The sequence below is a fragment of the Nannospalax galili genome, unplaced genomic scaffold (assembly GCF_000622305.1).
Source record: "Nannospalax galili isolate Female #2095 unplaced genomic scaffold, S.galili_v1.0 scaffold54, whole genome shotgun sequence".
Classification (NCBI taxonomy): domain Eukaryota; kingdom Metazoa; phylum Chordata; class Mammalia; order Rodentia; family Spalacidae; genus Nannospalax; species Nannospalax galili.
Window position 1 is genome coordinate 5,092,322 of NW_008341028.1, and position 16,709 is coordinate 5,109,030.

The 16,709-nt window shown below is 49.5% G+C and overlaps 1 protein-coding gene and 1 long non-coding RNA gene across 3 annotated transcripts; one reads left to right on the forward strand and one right to left on the reverse strand.

Moving 5' to 3' along the window:
* Positions 1–464: 464 nt before the first annotated feature.
* Pif1 (PIF1 5'-to-3' DNA helicase) lies at positions 465–8,993 on the reverse strand. Of its 2 annotated transcripts, XM_008836302.3 has the most exons (13): positions 8,833–8,993; positions 7,753–8,430; positions 5,659–5,791; positions 5,451–5,576; positions 5,192–5,345; positions 4,972–5,086; positions 4,766–4,872; positions 3,767–3,906; positions 3,355–3,461; positions 2,004–2,091; positions 1,751–1,896; positions 742–933; positions 465–533 (listed from the first exon to the last, which is right to left on the reverse strand). In XM_008836302.3, exons 2-13 carry the CDS (start codon positions 8,308–8,310, stop codon positions 474–476), a joined length of 1,926 nt encoding a protein of 641 aa, XP_008834524.1. In that variant the 5' UTR covers positions 8,311–8,430; positions 8,833–8,993; the 3' UTR covers positions 465–473. The 2 variants fall into 2 exon arrangements, with proteins under 2 accessions (XP_008834524.1, XP_029420848.1); XM_029564988.1 differs by lacking the exon at positions 5,451–5,576 and having other exon boundaries at positions 7,753–8,993.
* A 5,184-nt stretch (positions 8,994–14,177) lies between these two features.
* Positions 14,178–16,351, forward strand: LOC115070919. Its single transcript, XR_003850022.1, has 3 exons — positions 14,178–14,297; positions 15,469–15,511; positions 15,961–16,351. It is a non-coding gene; the product is annotated as an uncharacterized LOC115070919 (long non-coding RNA).
* The last annotated feature ends 358 nt before the right edge of the window (positions 16,352–16,709 follow it).

A 16,709-nucleotide genomic window follows, 5' to 3' on the forward strand; every position in this document is an offset into this window, starting at 1 on the left:
TTATAGTAACACAAAGCAGATTTAGATCGACTCTGGGGCTGGTGAGATGGCTTGATGGGTCCAAGTTCCTGCCACCAAGCCTTCCACAAATATGCCATGCTACACATAAACACACACACAAATAAATAAATACAATGTAATAAAAAATAAGATAGAGCCTTCCCATGGGGCCTCATGCTGCCAGAGGAACACCTGTCTTTACCTCCTCTGGGTTCTGTGGCTTAGAACTTTGTGGCTAGGTGTCCAGCTATTGTAGAAAGCTTTGTCCTCTGACACCAGTCATCATTCCTGGAAGCAACTTGCCCTGGGAAAGGGAGAAACTGTGGCACAGTTGATAAGCAGGGTGGAAACAATGTCCCTTAACCCTACCAGGAGGCTGAAGGAAGAAAGGAATACAGCCACCCTCCCCAACCCCAGTCCTGGACCATGAAGAAGCTGGAAGTCCATTATTTGTCTTCTTTTTGCAACCAAGGTCAGAGGTTTGGATCCATGTTCTCCTGGTCTGAGTCTGCCTCATCAACATCTGGGTACTCCTGGGTCAGAACCAAAACGCCAGTCACAGGTTTGTGCTGATCCCTGAGGGCCACAGGCTGGGGGCCTGCTCCTCTTTGCCCTTGCCTCAACCCCAACGAAATCAGTATGAAGGCTCTGCTACCCTAGAGTTCTACCTACTGGGTCTTCCCTTTGTCCTCCTTCCCAGCTTGCCCCGAGCCACAGGGCTCACCATTAGGTGACTCTTACCAGACTGTGGCTTCTGCCCCGCCGGAGAGTTGCATAGAAGTGCAGTACTCGGGAGTCACAGCGAACTACTGTAGGGTTGAAATCCAGCACACGCAGGCCCTGTAGGCTACGTGCCCGAGAGAGGGCCACATAGGCTTGACCACTGGCAAACACACGGCCCAGAGAGATCTCTACACAATCCAGAGACATGCCCTGGGGGATGGAGGGACAGATAAAGCCAGCTTAGCCTTAAGTCTCTTGAGCCTGAGTGACCTTCTACTAGCCAGCCTAGCCACTGCACCTAGATGGCCTCACCTATCCAGGGTTTCCAGCTCAAAGGAAAGCTGGGTACTAGATAGGTTTGAATACAGGGGGGGACCAGGAGACAAAATCCAGAATAAGGGTTGAGGGACAGGATCAGAAAAAGCTGTGGGTCATACAGGTATGGAGCCAAATCCTAGCTCTGCCTCTCCGCTGTGTGTCTTAGCACCTTGGTTTTCTGCTCTGTGTAACTTTAATGATTATTATATCAATACTTCATCTGGTTGTTATTAGGATCAGCCTATTCTGATTATGGCCAGGAGATGGCAGAGGGGAGAAAGACATGAGCTAGGAAATGCACTAAAGAAAAGCTTAGGGCAAGGATGTGGCTCAGTTGGTAGCATGTTTGCCTAGCATTCAAGCATGCACAAAGCCCTGGGTTCAGTCCCCAGTACTGCACAAACTGGGCATGGTGGCACACACCTGTAATCCCAGCTCTCAGAGGGTAGAGGCAGGAGGATCAGAAGTCCAAGGTCATCATCAGCTACATAACAAGTTTGAGGCCAGCCTGGGCTACTGAGACCCTGGTGAAGTAATGAAGGAAGGAGGAAAAAAAGAAAGCAAAGAAGGAAGGAAGGTTTTTTTCTCCTGATCTCAACTTTCCATCTAGGGAAAGTTTGACCTGTTTAAGACAAATATTCCAGGATGCTCCAGGCATATCCTGCCCACTGTCTGCCCTGTCTTGCCCATACCTGCACTAGGTAGTCACCTGACTCTTGTGGATGGACATTGCCCAGGCCAGCTGGAGGGGAAGCTGCTGTCGGCTGAGGAAATGGCCCCCGGTGACCTGTACCGTCCAGCGATCAGTGCGGATGACCTCAGTGACACCACACAGGAACCGTACCTGGGGCAGCCCTGAGGAAGGCATGGAGAAGTTCCACTTTCTATCTAGCCACCCCGTGGCTTTGCTGTGCTGCAAAACAAACCCAAGAAGTATGACCCCCCCCTCCACCATCACTTACCTCTCCCTTCAGCTTCAAACCCAACCACCACTCCCCGGGCACCGTTCACCAGGCCCCGAGATACCGCCAAGTTCTTCACCAGCATGACCTGCAGGGGAAGGGTAAGTACACAGATGGAGACAGACTCTGTTTCTGTGCCTGGCTCATCTCTAGCAGTTAGGGTTCAGAGGCTGAGGTGGGACTATCATGGAAATGAATCTCAATCCTTAGCTCTACTACCAGCTGACTTTGGCCTCTAGGACAAGCTGCCTTATTTTCTTGGATCTTGGTTTTATCTTGTGTCAAAGGGGCATAGTATTTATCAGATTGCCTCAGAAGAAGGTGGTAAAGCCAGTAGGGTAATCTACATTACAGGGCTTTCAAAACGGTTATATCTAGCTAGGCATGAAGGCAAAAGCAGGCAGATCTCTTTTGAGTTTGAAGCCATCCTGGTCTACACAGGGAGTTTTAAGGCCAGCTGGGACTACGTAGTGAAACCCTATTTAAAAAGAATGAAAGAGGGGCTGGAGAGATGGCTCAGTGGTTAAGAGCACTGACTGCTCTTGCAGAGGACCCGGGTTCGATTCCTAGCACCCACATGGCGGCTACGAACCATCCTTAACTCCAGTTCCAGGGGACTCTGAAGCCCTCTTCTGACCTCTGAGGCACTGTACAACATGGGTGCACTCACATACATGTAGGCTATACACTCATACACATTAAATAATAAATAAAATATTTTTTAAAAAAAGATATCTCAAAAAGAAAGGAAGGTTTAATCCCAGCATTCGGGAGGCAGAGGCAAGTGGATCTCTGTGAGTTCAAGGCCAGCCTAGTCTACATAGTGAGTTCCAAGCCAACTGCAGCTACAGGGAGACCCTGTCTCAAAGAAACAAACAAAAAAAAAGGGAAGGAAAAGATAAGAGAGAGAAGGAGAATGAAAAAGGGTAGATCTATTAAGGGGACCACAAGTCTTGGGGGATGATCCCTAGGCCCCGCTACTCCTCTCAGCCAGAATGCTTGAATTTTCCCTTGAGTGCCCAGAGACCCCTGAGGAAAGTCTCCCCTTCTTGCCCAACCCCATGAAAGGAGGGGTCAGGACTTGCCAATCTACAAGGTACAGTAGTACAGAACACCATGGGGGAATCATTCCACCAGGGAATTGAGCTTTGGCAAGGGAAAGGTCTTGCCCAAAGTGACACTGCCTGAGAGATCTCCAGATGTTTAGGAGGGCAGTAAAAGCTGAAGACAGATAAGTGGGCAAAAAAGCAGGTGAAAGTGGTCATAGCTACACCCACTGGCTACAGAGTGGTCTAGGTAGAGTGATAAGGATCAGGGAGGTCCATGTAGGATAGCCCTGCTTCACACTCACCTGGGCCCCCAGCTTTAGTTGAAGGACATGGCTAACGGGACACTGGGCATCCAGGATCCAGGCTAGCTCAGGGTTACTGTCCATAGCCTCGAAGCTGTGTACCTCACCTGGAAAAAAAGAGTTAGGAAAACGGATTAGGTATCATTGACCTCTGGCCTCAGCTTCCAAAATGTATTAGATCAGGGTGTGGGGCAGGGAGATAGGTGAACCTGGGACAGCTCAGGCCTAGCTGGGGCCTTGGAATCAGTTCACCACAGCTTGTAGGTCACAGATATATTTGTAAATGTAAAGGCTTTGGCCTTAGAGTTTGGGCCTGGATTGCCAGGGGCAGGCATGTGTGTGGGGATGAGGGGTATACCTGTCTAACAGTCCCTCTCAGCCAGTCCTTGCCCAGCCCTAGTGTTCCACTTACCTGGAAGTTCCTGCAGACACTTCTTGTTGGTAAGGGCCACATCATCCTGGTGGGTGCAGAGTCTCGTGGCCATAATTCCATCTTGCCCTACCTTATGGGCAGCTGTGGCCCTGAGCTGGCGAGTCACTTCATCTGAACATCTGTGGGGACTTGGCTGTCAGGCTAGAGCTCCCTTGGACACCAGAGAAGGTGGCAGCAGTACAGCCTGAGCAGCAGGCCACAGGTCAAGGCTTGGGACCCAAAAAGAACACTACCCCCAGGAGGAATTGGCTACCTCCAACCCCACAGTGCTATCTACAAAGCTGGATATAGTGAGAGCACAGGCTAGATGTTTGCAGATCTGAAACAAGAGGTTAGTGTTGAAACCTTGTAATACTGGGTACCCTGTCATCAGATCAGGGTACAGTCTTCTAGCCACTTGTCTATTGCCTTGGCTGAAATAGCTAGCCTGAGTTTTCTTTTTATTTATGTGTGTAGGGGAATGTGTGTATATGTACGTGTCTGTGTGTGTGTGTGTATGTGTAAGCAGGTGCTTATGTGTGTGCATGCTTATGAAGGCTAGAGATCAGTGCTGTATGTCTTCCTGAATTGCTTTGCACCTTTAATTTTTTTTTCTTTTATTTTAATATGTATGCGTGTTTGCCTACATGTATGTAAGTATACTATGTGCATGTCATGCTTGTGAGACCAGAAGAGGGCATCACATCTCCTGGAACTGGAATTGCAGATGGTTGTTAGATGCCATGTGGGTACTGGGAACCAAACCTGGGTCCTCTGCAAGAACAGCCAGTGCTCTTAATTGCAAGCCTGTAATCAATCCCTAGCACCAAGGAGGTGGAGACAGGGGCGGGTCAGGAGTTCAAGGTCATCCTTGGTTACATAGCAAATTCCAGGCTAGCCTAGGCTACATGAGATATCCCCTCCCTCAACAACAGACAAACAATGCAGACCCATGCTTGAATCCTCATCTCATGGTCCCTCTCATCCTCCAGAACTCACCTGCCCAGTCTCACAGCCTGCAGCAGGGAGATGAAGGTCTGGTCTGCCTGTCTCCACACTTTAGTCAGCTCTACAGTCACTGGCACACACCTCCTCCAGCTCTTGGCCTGGCAGGGAAGGATAGGTGTGGGTTAGGGAACAAAGCAGACACCCTCCCCCCAACCCTTGTATCCCACATAAGTTGAGGACCAGGGTGTAAGTGGTACCTGAAAGCAGAATCGAGGGGGCTGGAGGCCCTTGGTCACTGGTGGCAACTGTAGGAAGTCCCCACAGATGATGAGCTGGATCCCTCCAAATGGTTTGTTCTGCTGCCGAACAGCTCTGGAAGCGGGAGCAGGGAGTGCTTTAGAGAGGCTGAGTGGGCAGGCTCCTTGTTGAAGCCACCAGACTCCAGCCTCAGTGACCACCCTCATTGCATATACTAACCTTGCCACAGCTTCCAGCTTGTCAAACAAGTCTGCTTCCACCATGGAGATCTCATCAATGACTAGGCGTTGACAATTCAGCCAGCCCTGCTGCACACCTGGCCGCTGGGCCAGGGCCACACACTGGGCCAGAGGAGCCTGACCTGAGCCAATGCCTGTAAATAAAACTATTCAGCCTGGGCTGAGACCCTAGCCCCTTGATCCCTCCTTTCTCAAAGGCCTAACTTGCTCTTAACTCAAGCTCAGGGGCTCCCACTTACCTGCAAAGGCATGAAGGGTGGTGCCCCCAATGTGGCAGGCTGCCACCCCAGTGCTGGCAGTGGCCACAGTGCCAGTGGGGGGCAGAGAGCCTAGAATACGCTTCAGCAGATATGACTTTCCTGTCCCTAGGTAGAACGCAGAGTCAGGACTCCTTGTTCCTTCATCCCACCCTACCACCAACCCCCTGGCCCACTCTGCCTCTACTACCTGCACTCCCAGTAAAGAAAATGCTCTGGCCTTTCAGGGCCATCCTCAGCACAGCAGCCTGCTCCTCAGAAAGCTGTGGCTTGGTGGGGTGCATACTCAGCTTCTTCACAGGCAGGGGCCACCTTGGAGCTTCCTGGGGGAAAACAGGGTTGTCTCAGAGCCTCCTGCCATGCTGCTTGGCCTGTATGCAATGCAGGCCAGGTAGCCCTTTGCCACTCTGTTGACTTCACTCCTTGGAACTCTTGGGCAGGAGCTCATGCCAGTAACTACTGTGGTCTAAGTCTCTCCTTGTGCCCCAAGGATCCCTAGTCAGTGTGTCTGGATCCTCTCTCTGCTTCCTCTCCTGGATTCCTTTAACTTTTCTGGTTCTATCACTCAGCTTTTCTTTTCACTTTTCTTCCTATCACAAACCTGTATCTCATCTCAAAACACCCAAGCAACAAATCCCTGTCTAGCCAGAGCTCTGTCTCATTCCACTAGCTTTATGTTCTCTTTTATTTTTATTTTTTGGTCTTTTTGAGATAGGGTCTCCCTGTAGCCCCAGCTGTCCTGGAACTCACTATGTAGACCAGGCTGGCCTTGAACTCACAGAGATCCGCCTGCCTCTGCCTCCCGAGTGCTGGGATTAAAGGTGTGCCCCACCACACCAGGCCCCTGTGTTCTCTTTTAAATTAAAAATATTTTTAAACTTTTATACACAGGGTCTCACTAGTCTGGCCTAGAACTTGATATGTAGACCAGGCTGGCTTAAAACTGCCTGGTATCATGCTGGGTATGGTGGCACACACCTTTAATCCCAGCAATCGGGAGGCAGAGGCAGTTGGATCTCTGTAAGTTCAAAGCCAGCCTGGTCTACATAGTGAGTTCCAGGACAGCTGGGGCTACGGGGAGACCCTGTGTCTCAAAAAGACCAAAAAAGAAAAAACGAAAAAAAAAAAACCCTGCCTGGTATCAAATGCCCCACTGTGCCACTTTGTGCTTTCTTGCTCTCATTCTTTTCTTTCTTTTAAAGGATCTCAGGTAGACCAGGTTCACCTCAAATTCACTGTGTAGCCGAGGATGATATTCAACGTCTGCCTCCACCTCCTGAGTGCTGGGATTACAAGCCTGTGCCCCAACACCCAGTTTATTCAGTGCTGGAATGGAACCCCAGCCTTCATGCATGCTAGGCAAGCACCTGGTCCAGTGAGCTACATCCCCACCCTCCATCTCTGGCTTTTTTTTAAAATTTACTATTTTTATTTTATGTGTGTATTGCCTGCGTGGAGCTAAGTGCACCCGTGTCGTGGTGCAATGCCGGCAGAGGACAGAAGAGGCTGTCAGATCCCCTGGAACTGGAGTTACAGGCAGTTGTTAGCTGCCATGTGGGTTCTGGGATTCGAACTCAGGTCTTCTGCAAGAACAACCAGTGTTCTTAACGCTGAGCCATCTCTCCAGCCCTTATTTATTATTTTTATTTTATGTGTATGAGTGTATTGCCTGCATGTATGTATGTGAATGCACCCGTGTCGTGCAATGCCGTGGAAGTCAGAAGACTTCGGATTCCCCTGGAACTGGAGTTAAGGACTGTTCGCAGCCGCCATGTGGGTGCTGGGAATCGAACCCAGGTCCTCTGTAAGAGCAGTCAGGGCTCTTAACCGCTAGGCCATCTCTCCAGCCCCCATCTCTAGCCTTTTACCAGCTCAATACCAAGGCCCTTCTTATTAGCGACCACACCTGCTCCAGTCTACAACCACAGCCAGACCCACCAGATGGTTTTTCCTCAGGTGATTGGGCTGTTGGCTACCCCCTGACCTGCTCCCTCTCCTTTGTCTCCCAAAGCTGCTCTCTGCTGGGCCTATCACACTCCTGTTCTTCCTTCTTTAGTTTCCTTGCCTGGTCTCCTGCCCTTTCTTCCACAGTGGCCTGGAACCTGGTTTTCTGTTCTCAGTTTACCACAATCTTGGAAATTTTGCTACGAGCACGGTGGGTTCCCACGTTTCTGCCATACTGAGATGTCCGATGGGCAGCTCAGATCACCGGTTTCCCCCAACCTTGGGCCTCCTGGGTCTCCTCCATCTTTAAGAGTAGCACACCGACTCTTCTGGTCCTCACCTTGCTAGGTTTGGACTCCGTCTTGGATTCCGTTGGTCGCTTCTCCAGCGTGGAGTTTGGAACCCGGGTAGCCGCTGCACGCCGCAGTTCCTCCGGCTGCACCGGGCTGATGTTGACAAAGTCTCGGGGTCTCGGGCCAAGCAGCTGCGCGCGGGCAGACGCAGGTCCGGGACCAGGGGCGCCCGCCAGCTTCAAACGCAGTGTGCGCAGGAAGCGGCGCAGGCGGTCTGGGGGACAGTCGGAGAGCAGCAGCTGCACCGAGCCCGCCCGAGGGGCGCCGTCTGCTGTGAACCGCAGGGTGCTGCGCCCGGCCGCGGCGAAGCGAGTGAAGAGACGCGCGGTGCGCAGAGGGAAGCAGCGTGGACGCCCCGCGGGTCCCGACGCCTGGAGCCGCAGCATCAACTCGCGGCGCTCGTTGCGACCAAGGCTCAGCTCTGCGCTGCGCAGGGCCTGGCGCTTCCGAGGCTGCCCGCCGGGGCTCAGCTCCTCCACCGCCACCCGGCAGCGCAGCTCCGCGTCGTCACATTCTGCAGCCGCAGCTTCCGTACCGGAGAGCATGGCTACGGCCTCTGCGGGTGTGCAGAGACCCGAACACAGAAGCACGGAAAATCGGGATATAGTAGTGGAATGGATGCCGGGACGGAGAACTCTGCGCACGTAGGGTCACGGAGGTAGTCACTGATAACAGAGACAGGAGGCCGCAGAGATAGTACAAGCGCCCCGAGGCGAACAGAAAACCCACTCTAAAAATGCCGTCCGCTGCGGTTCCCGGAGCGGTGGGCCCCGCAGCGTCAAAAGCCTGGAAGTCCTGCAAGGGCCACGTCCTTGCCCAGAAAAGATTCCTGCTTTAAGAGACCCAGGGCAGCACGGGAATCCGCAGAGACCAGGAAACAGAGGTCACACGTGGGGAGACGGGAAGGAGACAGATGCCCTCTGTCTTCCAGGTTTCTACAGAGTCAGGAAGGTTTCACTGTTACAGAGGTGGATACAGGGGAGCTAGGCACATTCTTCATAAGCCAAAAAATTAGTAGGTATCAGGGTCAGTGTGATTCTAGGGCTCCGGGACCTGTGAGTGTTTACCTAGGGAATTTACGGAATTCCTTGGCTCAGGAATCCGTGCTCGGTCTGACCCACTCGACTGTACCTCTCCCGGCGGGGACCCCTAAAAGAATCGCGTCCTTTCGCCTCCCCATCACTTCAGATATCCGGCAGACTCACTTGTGGCTGCTTTCAGAGGAAGAAGCAGGTCTGAACGGCAGGCAGCAAAGCTGCAACACAAGGAACTTTCAAATACTAGGAATAGGAAAATTACCCTATCACGGGCCTGGTCTTTAAATTCTCCAGCCAATCAGGGAAGGGGGCGTGGCCACGGGCGTGCCTTTCATGGCCTTCCAACTCCTGAGGTCTGGGTTGAACCAATCGCAGTCGGGAGGAAGGGAGTTTAGGGTGTTAGAGGAGAGGTTAAATGAGTGGGCGTGGTGGGGAAAGGAAGAGGCTGAGGCTGGCTGCGCGTGGCGTGCTGTCATCCCACGCTGCTCTGGAGATCTGAAAACCATTCTTCCAACACACACCCTTTTCCTTCTGGCCCGCGTTCGGTGACTGTGCTTAGCCTTAGATCTGTCTCATCCCTCACACCATTGTTCCCTGGGCAGGCCACCTCAGAGCCAGCCTGGTCTGCTGCTTTGTCCCTCAAACTTTTTTTTCCAACCTTCTCTGACCTGCTAAGAATCATGGGTAAGAAACTGTTTTGTTTTGTTGTTGTTTTTTGTTTGTTTGTTTGTTTTTGTTGTTTTTGTTTTGAGACAGGGTCTCCCTATGTCGTCCTGGCTGGTCAAGGACTCAAAGATTCACCCACCTCTGCTTCCTATATGCTGGGATTAAAGGCGTGTGTCACCTGACCTGCCTATGGGTAAGGAACTTTGAGACCAAAGCCAGTGTCCAGAGGGTATAAGAGTGAGTCCTTGTCTTCAGAGAATTCTTATTCCTCTTGTTGTACTGGCTGCTCAGGGAATTTTATTTATTATTTTTGAAACTTGTTCCTGCTACACTGTTTTGGGTGGCCTTGGATGCCTGGGCTTAATGGATCCTCCTCCCTCAGCCTCCTAAGTAGCTGTGACCCTAGGCACCTGCCACCATCCCAGCTCTGAGAACTTACTTTTAATTATTATTTTTCCTTCACTGGAGCTTGGCATTGCATAGCTGGAAGGGATCTTCCATGTGAGTCAAGTCAGCTCATTTTACAGATAATGATAGTCACTATAGATTAAATTACCTTTCATTCCCTCCCTCCTTTTCTCTTTCCCTTTCTTTCTTTCTTTCTTTCTCTCTCTCTCTCTCTCTCTCTCTTTCTTTCTTTCTTTCTTTCTTTCTTCAGGTTGTCCTATATCCCAGGCTGGCCTTGAACATGCTGTATAGCTGAGAATGATCTTAAATTTTTGACTCTCTGGCCCCCACCTCCTGAGTTGATGGGATTATAGCCCTGAGCCACCAAGCCCAGTTTTTTAGGTATATTTTATATAAAATACAAATAATAAAAAAAAGTATTATTTTTCTGTATCTTTTTTTTTTGGCTTTTTGGGACAGGGTCTCCCTGTAGCCCCCTCTGTCCTGGAACTCACTATGGAGTGGACCAGGCTGTGAACTCACAGAGGTCCGCCTGCCTCTGCCTCCCGAGTGCTGGGATTAAAGGTGTGCGCCACGGCACCCGGCCTTGTAATTTTTTTTTTTTGTCTTTTTGAAGCAGGGTCTTCCTATAGCCCCAGCTGTCCTGGAACTCACTGTGTGGACCAGGCTGGCCTTGAACTCACAGAGGTCCACCTGCCTCTGCCTCCCAAGTACTGGGATTACAGTTGTGCGCCACCACACCTGGCCTTGTAATATTTTTTTTCAAAATGTAGATGGTGACAACCACCCTATGAGAACATTTCTCTTGCAATAGATTTCCTTCATCCCTCTCCAGAGGAGGAAAATAGTACCTGGTGCAGAAGTCTAGTTCCTACTTCATGGATATGACATTTCCATGATGCTATAGAATCGCCATAGTGTGTGCTGGCTGTCTTCTTTCAGCCTACAGGTGGAAAAGCAAGGCTTACAGAAGGATGCTTCTTCAGGAGGAAGTGGCACCCTGAATGGAGATGAGTGAGAAACAATCTACCAATAAACACATTTTGGATTTTTTTTTTAGACAGGGTCTCCCTGTAGCCCCAGCTGTCCTGGAACTCATTTTGTAGACCAGGCTGGCCTTGAACTCACAGAGATCTGCCTGCCTCTGCCTCCCGAGTGCTGGGATTAAAGGCATGTGCCACCCCTGTTCTGGATTTTTTTTTTTTAATGTAATAACAAGGGCTGGAAAAATGGCTCAGTGGTTAAGAGCATTTGCTGCTGTCTTCCAGAGGGCCCAAGTTCAGTTCCCAACACCCAAGGCAGTTAGTTCACAATTGTCTGTAACTCTGGCTCCAGGGTATCCAACATGCTCTTCAGGCCTCCAAGGGCACCAGCACTTGCATGAGAGACACACATACATATGAATAAAAATAAAAATCTCTGGGGCTGGAGAGATGACTCAGCGATTAAGAACAGTGGCTGTTCTTGCAGAAGACCCGGGTTTGAATCCCAGCACCCACATGACAGCTAACAACTGTCCGTAACTCCAGTTCCAGGGGATCTGACAGCCTCTTGAGGCCACCAGCATTGCACAACACGGTGCACTTACCTACATGCAGGCATAACATTCATACACATAAAATAATAAATAAAATCTTTTTAAAAATCTTTTTTAAAAAGTATAGAAACATCATTATGCCCTGTGTTCAAAATTTTACCAGGCTGGCCTTGAACTCACAGAGATTCGCCTGTCTCTGCCTCCTGGGTGCTGGGACTAAAGGCACGTGTTACCATGCCCGTACTATTTCAGAACTTTTTCATCCTCATGTGGAAACATTGCACTTATTGAGACAATAATTCAGCCTTTCTCCCTATTCTCAGACCCTGGTATCCCAACATTTTACTATGAAAATACTCAAGCAAATAAAATACAGAAATGTCAAATGAATTTTACAGCAAAAACTCATATACCTACCACCATTCTCACAGTTCTAGTTAGTATTTGCTTTTTCACATGTCTATACATTTATCATTCTACACATTAATCTATTTTTTTGTTATACATTTTAAAGTTGCAGGCATCAGTACATTTTATTTCTAATAGGTTCCCTTTTTTTAGTTGTTTTTGTAATGGTGTACCCCCCCCCGCCCCGTCTTATTTATTTATTTGGCTGTACTGAGGATCAAAGTCAGGGCTTCACACAAGCTGGGCAAATGCTCTCCCACTGAGCAACATCCCCAGTCCCTGTTTTGTCTTGCTCTGGATTTTTTTAGATAATCTTGCTATACTATTCAAGTGGTCTAGAACATGCTATGCAGCAGGTTGAATTATCTATCAAATCTCCTGGCTCTGCCTCTAAAGTGCTGGGATTACAGGTGTGTGTCACCATGCCTGGCTCCATGTTTGAGACAGGGTCTCCCTGTAGCCCCTGCTGACCTGGAACTCACTATGTAGACCAAGCTGGCCTCAAACTCACAGAGATCTGCCTGCCTCTGCCTCCCAAGTACTGGAATTAAAGGTGTGGGCCACCTTGCCCGGCCTTCCCTGTTTATATTTCAATGTAACTTTCTATACAATAAAGTGTACAAATCTTTGGTTATCATTAGAGCAACTGTGACAAGTTAAGATACGTGTATAATGTATCTATTCCACATGTATAACTGTGGTTTTCTTCTTAAAATATTTTTTTAAAAAATTTGTATTATTTTTATTTTATGTGTATTCGTGTATTGCCTGCATGTATGTAAGTGCACCCGTGTCGTGCAATGCCTATGGAGGACAGAAGAGGCCATTGGCTCTCCTGGAACTGGAGTTACAGACAGTTGTTAGCTGCCATGTGGGTACTGGGATTTGAACCCCAGTCTTCTGCAAGAACAGTCAGTGTTCTTAACCGCCGAGCCATCTCTCCAGCCCAAAATAAAATTTTTTTAAAAAAGAGATTAAGCCAGGCGTGGTGGCACTCGCCTTTAATCCCAGCACTCGGGAGGCAGAGGCAGGCAGATGTCTGTGAGTTCCAGGCCAGCTGGGGCTACAGGGAGACCAAAAAAAAAAAAAAAAAAAATTATTTGTGTAAAAAAAAAAAAAAAAAAAAAAAAAAAAAAATTAAACCTAAATGAGAAAACCCAGATGTGCATCAATAGGTAACAGTGCCTGGAGATAAAAAGGAACCAATAGATATGTCTCTAAATTCATAATGCTGAATGAAAGAAAGCATTGTGCTAAAGAATACAAGTATAATTCCACTTGCAAATTACAGCAAAATAAAATAATCTGTGAAAAAAACAGAAGGTCTCTGAGGATTTAGGGTTAAGATTGACTGGGAAAGGGTGTGAGGGAGTTTTCTAGGTAGTGATGTTTTTAGAAGTTTAGGCAATGAAGATTGTTGCATGTCTGTGCTGTCCAGTGTAGTAGCCACTAGCCACATGTAGCTATTGAGCACTGAACTTGAATTTCATTTATGTCAATTTGAGATTCCAGGTTGAGGCAAGTCGTAGAGCACTTGCATAACACATACCAGGGTTCCATCTCCAACACTTAAAAAATAAAACCAGGGCTGGAGAGATGACTCAGAGGTTAAGAGCACTGGCTGCTCTTGCAGAGGATCCAGGTATGATTCCCAGCCCCGCACCCCACGGCGGCTATCAACAATCCACTCCAGTTCCAGGGGATCCTACGCCTCTTCTGATCTCCAAGGGCATTGCACAACAGAAATGCATTTACATGCATGCAGGCAATATACTCATACATACAAAGTAAAAATAATAAATTAGTTGTTAGCCACCATGTGGGTGCTGGGAATTGATCCGGGTCCTCTGCAAGAGCAGCCAATGTTCTTAACCACTGAGTCAGCCCTGTTTTTCGTCTTTTGGAGACAGGATCTCCCTGCAGCCCCAGCTGGCCTGGACTCTCTATGGGAACCAGACTGACCTCCATCTCACAGAGATCCGCCTGCCTCAGCCTCCCAAACTCCCGGCTCGGGTTTTGTTTCTTTTTAATAAATACCTAGGCAAGAAATTCTAGTAATATTCAGTACAATTTGATCCTGCTCGATCTTTGCTAAAAGAGAAGGCCCTTCTAGACCTTTTTCCAATTCAAGCATTTACAAGCAGCAACAGTGAGAACTTGTAGAGAAAAAATTCACTGTTCTACTCGACTTCCGCCTTTTGGGAAATTTAATGGCCCTTGGGCTCCGCCCTCCTCCCCACTCCTGCGCTGCTGTCTTCTGTTTTGGGTCTTGATTGGAGGGTGGAGGAGAGAGGCGGGGCCAGAGGAAGTCCTCACATTTGCGGTGCAACTTCCTCCTTTGCGGCTTTGGGTTGTTCTGCGCATTTTCGCTGCTCGGCTGCGCTGCCACTGCAAGATCAATTCCGAGGAAGGCTCAACGCTGCTTGAGGATTTCCTTTTCTAAACCTAAATCTTGGTTTGGTACAAACGCTTAGGGGTATTGACTTTGTTTAGTTATGAAACTTCTTTCCAAGTCTTGTTGTTCTGTCACTGGGAGGTACCAGTCCTCTCTCTCACTCTTTATAAACAACAATAACATTAGCCAAGGGCGGTATCATGTGATACTTTAAAAGCCCCACCCTTCCACCTTAAGAGCCTCTCTCTCCTAGCCTTTGCCTTCCAGCTTTTGCTGCCTGAAACTTGCAAGGGAAGTATTTATTTCACGATTTTGTAGCTTCCAGAGCACTAGCCAGGCATGGTAGTTTACACCTCTAATCTGAACATTTAAAATGCTGAGATAGAGGCCCACCTAGGCTACAGTGTGAGACCCTGTCTTAAACAACAAAACACCCAGTCTGTCTGTCTGCCTGTCTCTCAGCCTCTCCCTCTCTGTCCCTATCTCTTCCAATTTCATGACTTAATTATCAGTTATGTGCTGACCGTGAATATTTTACCTTGAGTCTGTCCTTCCTTGGATCTACATAGGATATCTTCACTTGTCTTTCCTAAAATCTGCACATGAAATGTCAATTGGAATGTCACATTCACTTTCTCCAGTAAGGAGCTTTGTTGTTTTTTTGTTTGTTTAGATGGGGTCTCCCTGTAGCCTCAACTGGCCTGAAATTTGCTATGAAGATCAGGATGACTTAGATTCCTGGCTTTCATCCTGCCCTTTTATAATCCATTCCACAGTGGGTTTTTCTTTTTGAAAGACATAAATCCATAAAAAACAAGGTCCCTGAGCCCTGCCATATCTTCCACTAGTGAAGGGCCTGACAGACAACCAATAAAATGTTTGTGTCAAATGAATAAATGCATGTGGTAACCCAGACATAGTGCTGCATTCCTGTAATCTCAGCAGTGGGGAGGCTGAAGCAGAAGAACCGCCATGAATTTGAGGTCAGCCGGAGCTATATATCTATGAGTACCAGGCCACCAGTCTACACAAGATCCTGCCTCAAATAGCAAAATACATAGTGTGGAAGCAATAATCAGAAAGCCAGCTCAGGCTAGGTTGGGAAACTGAGGGCAGAGTGGTTACCACTGGTTCCCTCCCCAAAGTGACAGAACCTGTCTGGATATCAAAGTCCACCTGGCCTCACTGCACTGCCTAACAGGACTGCTTCTGTGTAACAATACAGATTTCTCTGGTCTCTGATCTCTTGTAGGTGGAACCTGAGTTTCCAAATACAAGCTCTCCTGAGTCTTCAGGTAAGGGGTACACCACTGTACATCTCTGAAGATGGAAAAAATAGCCATGTGTTTACTGTAAGAGATTGTCAAATATACCCACTGCCTCAGGTCCTGGGGCTTTATTTTCTTCACCACCTCCACCTTGGCTATTGCCTTCTTCAATGTAGAGCTGGAATTGGTCTGGGAGCCATAGAACCAGCAGAGGGCAGTGAAAGGGGAGCTTGATCAACTAGTGTAACTGCTGCTATGGCAGCAAGAGCCAAAGGAGGTCACCATTGATCCCGTGAACATGTGATTTTCTGCGTTGTGGCACCGGACGGGCCTGACCGGGAAAGCTTCTGTGTTCGGGGGTGGGGGTGGGGGTGCCGGAGGTAGTCACTCTCTGAGTTTCTTTTTCTCCAGTGTAAAATTAAAGTGCAAGGTATAATTTAAAGCATTTCTCTACTGGTCCCTACACTACACGACAGCAACATTATCAGGATTGGATGGAGTGAAGGTGAAGGAGTCGGCCCAGTACACAGGAACAAGAGGGACTGAACGATACCCACGCAAGGCAGGAGAGCACTGCATTTGGGGACCCCCGGGAGCCAGGGGCAGACCTCCCCACAAAGAACCTCAGAGTCCAGACTCCAACCCCTGGGTCTTCCTGTTACATGACACTGGACATAAACCCCCAAACCCATGGCCCGGCCCCGCCCAGAAGCTCCAGAGAGCAGAGGACCATCGCCACTGCCCCGACGTAGGGGAGGAAAGAGGAGGAATCTCTTTGTGCACTCATTTCGAGGCCGTCCTGGGCAGTTGGATCCAGTCCCGCAACCTCAGCCCACTTGGTCAGGCGACCTTAAAGGCATCAACCACCCCACCGCCTTCAGTGCTTGCTCGGTGTGTCCCGCCCCCGCCCCGCCCCTGAGCCCCGCCGGCATCCCTCGCCACCGCCTCTGGGCCGGAAGCCCCCCCTCTCCGCGCCTCCCCCACCGTCCGTACCCACTCCTAGTCCCTCTCTCCCAGGGTCCGGGAAACCTCTCTCCGCCCTCTTCCTCCGACCTCAGCTCCGCCCCAGCTCTTCCGTCCAGTCCTGGGGCCCTGGCCCGGCCCCGCCCCGAATCCTCCCAGCCCCGCCCCCGCGTCCCTGCCCGACCACGCCCACTTCGCTGCTCAGGGAGGGGTGCCCTGAGGCCCGCTACACCCCTCCCCGGCCCCGCCCCCGGCCCCCGGA

What these genes read in the sequence shown, in the direction of transcription:
- Pif1 (XM_008836302.3), bottom strand. Translation starts at nt 8,310, where the DNA reads ATGCTCTCCGGTACGGAAGCTGCGGCTGCAGAATGTGACGACGCGGAG. An exon ending in CGGAGTCCAAACCTAGCAAG is followed by an intron (nt 5,792 to 7,752) that starts GTGAGGACCAGA and finishes GTTTTCCCCCAG; the next exon opens with GAAGCTCCAAGGTGGCCCCT. An exon ending in TGTCCATCCACAAGAGTCAG is followed by an intron (nt 934 to 1,750) that starts GTGACTACCTAG and finishes TCCATCCCCCAG; the next exon opens with GGCATGTCTCTGGATTGTGT.